Source organism: Pteropus vampyrus, unplaced genomic scaffold (assembly GCF_000151845.1).
Source record: "Pteropus vampyrus isolate Shadow unplaced genomic scaffold, Pvam_2.0 Scaffold70, whole genome shotgun sequence".
Taxonomy (NCBI): domain Eukaryota; kingdom Metazoa; phylum Chordata; class Mammalia; order Chiroptera; family Pteropodidae; genus Pteropus; species Pteropus vampyrus.
In genome coordinates, this window is record NW_011888851.1 from 7,826,263 (window position 1) to 7,828,645 (window position 2,383).

General features: G+C 33.8%; 1 protein-coding gene across 8 annotated transcripts in view; it reads left to right on the plus strand.

Moving 5' to 3' along the window:
* The window catches only part of CUNH12orf4 (chromosome unknown C12orf4 homolog), a 40,570-nt gene extending 38,535 nt beyond the window's left edge, over positions 1-2,035 (plus strand). For all 8 annotated transcript variants that reach the window (XM_011361800.2, XM_023531578.1, XM_023531575.1 and 5 more), the window contains one exon: positions 1,470-2,035. In XM_011361800.2, coding sequence (XP_011360102.1) covers positions 1,470-1,562 — 93 coding nt within the window. In that variant the 3' untranslated portion in view covers positions 1,563-2,035. The remainder of the gene's footprint in view (positions 1-1,469) is intronic.
* Positions 2,036-2,383: the final 348 nt, after the last annotated feature.

A 2,383-nucleotide genomic window follows, 5' to 3' on the forward strand; every position in this document is an offset into this window, starting at 1 on the left:
TCATAGGCTTGAAATACAAAGGAAATTCAGCTGAAATTAGCAAATAGTTACCTGAATCTGTTCACAATTGGATGATCAACATATATAAATTAAAATCCGACTATGTATTTTTTTTACAAAGTTCTGTTTTTAAAAAGATTTGTTTCCGTTTTTAGGAAATGACTATACCGTGGTGCTTAAGGAGAGCAGAACTCGTGTTTAAATGTGTCAAAGGTGAGTATAATCTTATATTTGACAATGACCTATTTATTTCTTCTTCCCAAATATTAAAAGTAGAGCAACCCAGGAGAGAGAATGTGAGTTACTCCTGTCATCTGGTGCTTTAATTAAATGGTTTATTTAAAAAGCAAATATTTCATAATGGGCTTTTTTACTTATCTTTTTCTAGTCACAAAATAAACAAATATCCAGCCCTCTTGAAATGCAGGATATTTGGATGTTATTTATATTTTGCTCTATTACAGTTCTCTATTGCTTTTTATTTTCTTAAAAAGAAAAAAAAGTAGAGCCACATGTTTAATTAGACTTTAATAACCTTTTTTGGTTTCACTGTATCGAAACTAAATAGGACTTGAGAAATCATAAGAATCTGTTGACAAAACTATATTAAAGCTCTCTGGCATGGAGAATTAAGAATTGCAGAAGCCTCTGATATAGGCAGCGGCGAAGCCCCAATGTCTTGATCTAAGAAGTGAAGATGCAAAGCCCCACAATGAAAATTCAGTTTATTTCAGTAAAAGATGGGTAGGTTTGAAGACCAGAACGCATAATTCTGCAAAATCTATTGTTCTGTTTTAGGTTTCATGATGGAAATGGCTTCATGGGATGGAGGAATTTCTAGGACAGTGCAATTTCTGGTACCACAGGTGTGTTATCTGAATAGCTCTCACCCCACTTTAATCTGTTATAATATTCCTCACAGATACAGTGAGTACACTGCCCTAAACTCAATATAATGACAAAATGCTGACAGCTTCTTGTTTTTTAGAGGGAGAAATGTCTGTATGCCATAAAGCTGCTTAGTTTTTTGTCAAAGATGTCAGCGTCTACTACTCAGGAGTTCTTTTATTTGACCCCAAAATCAAACTTGACTTATCTTTCCTTTGTTTTCAATTGTTCCCATTTATGTAGATTTTGGAGAGTTTATAAATAAGGACATAAGCAGAGAATGATTGTGTATTCTATATAGACCTTAGCAAAATTAGTGGTACTTGTGTTATTGATTACACTAGTGTTATCTAGGGATTTTTCTGGTAATCGAACCTGTTATTTGATAGAAACAACAGGGTCTCAGAGGACCGAGCCAGGAAAACAGGCCCTGTCCATAGCTGTGCAGTTAAATCAGTCATGAAAGATAATTTTTATATATTGTACTCCATATCTAGAACTAGTTCCATAATTTAAAATATTTTTAATTTATTAAAAAATAAATGTTTTAACAAATACAAACTTATTTTAACCTCTTACAGAGTATTTCTGAAGAAATGTTTTATCAACTTAGTAACATGCTTCCCCAGATCTTCCGTGTGTCATCAACACTTACTCTGACATCTAAGCACTAAACCCTTATAGATCATCGTGCTGGCAGAAGAGGATTGTTAAACTCTCCAGGAACTTGAGCTATGTTGGGATTCTGTCAAGCAAAAGATGCCCAGAAAGAGAACTTGCGACTCAAGCCACAAATCAAATCATGATAGATGTCTATTAAACATTCCAAAAATTCATCTGTTGTACAGGCTAGTCATCACCCCCTCACTTACACATGTATTCTTAAAGTCTCTTTATGAAATAATGTCTTTTTTTTCCATTGTAATGCCTTACCTGTGAATATTAGTAAGTTAAAACTTCCTGTATCACACATGGACACTTGATGTAGGAGATTGTTCACTATAACTTTCATAGTGACATCTGTCTTTCCTCAAAGGTTTGAATCATATCAGGTGCAAGGGTTAACTAAGCATACAAATACAATCTTCCTTCAACTTTATTTGCCGAGTGAAAATTAAAAAGCACTGAAATATACATTGCAAGTATAGCTGTCTTGTGAAAATCTTTTTGCAGAAACAAATATATGAGACATGGTACTTATTCTTTTAAATTCACCTATTTCAAAATCTTGCTTTTTAATATACTCTTTCTTAAGTTTTATTACGTTCAGAGTCAGAAAAAGACTGGATACTTTACCTCAGTCTCATCTTCCCTATGTAACCTTGCCCTTGTTTGTTAATAACATTTCATGGGCTGAAAAAAAATAGTGTGTTTATTTGCAAGCTCGATGGAAAGTTAGTCTAAACTAGCACCTGGCAGTAATTTTGCGCTTATCAGCATTGTGACAGACAATGAGGGTCATTTTCATTCTTCCTTCCTGCTTCCTGCATTCCGT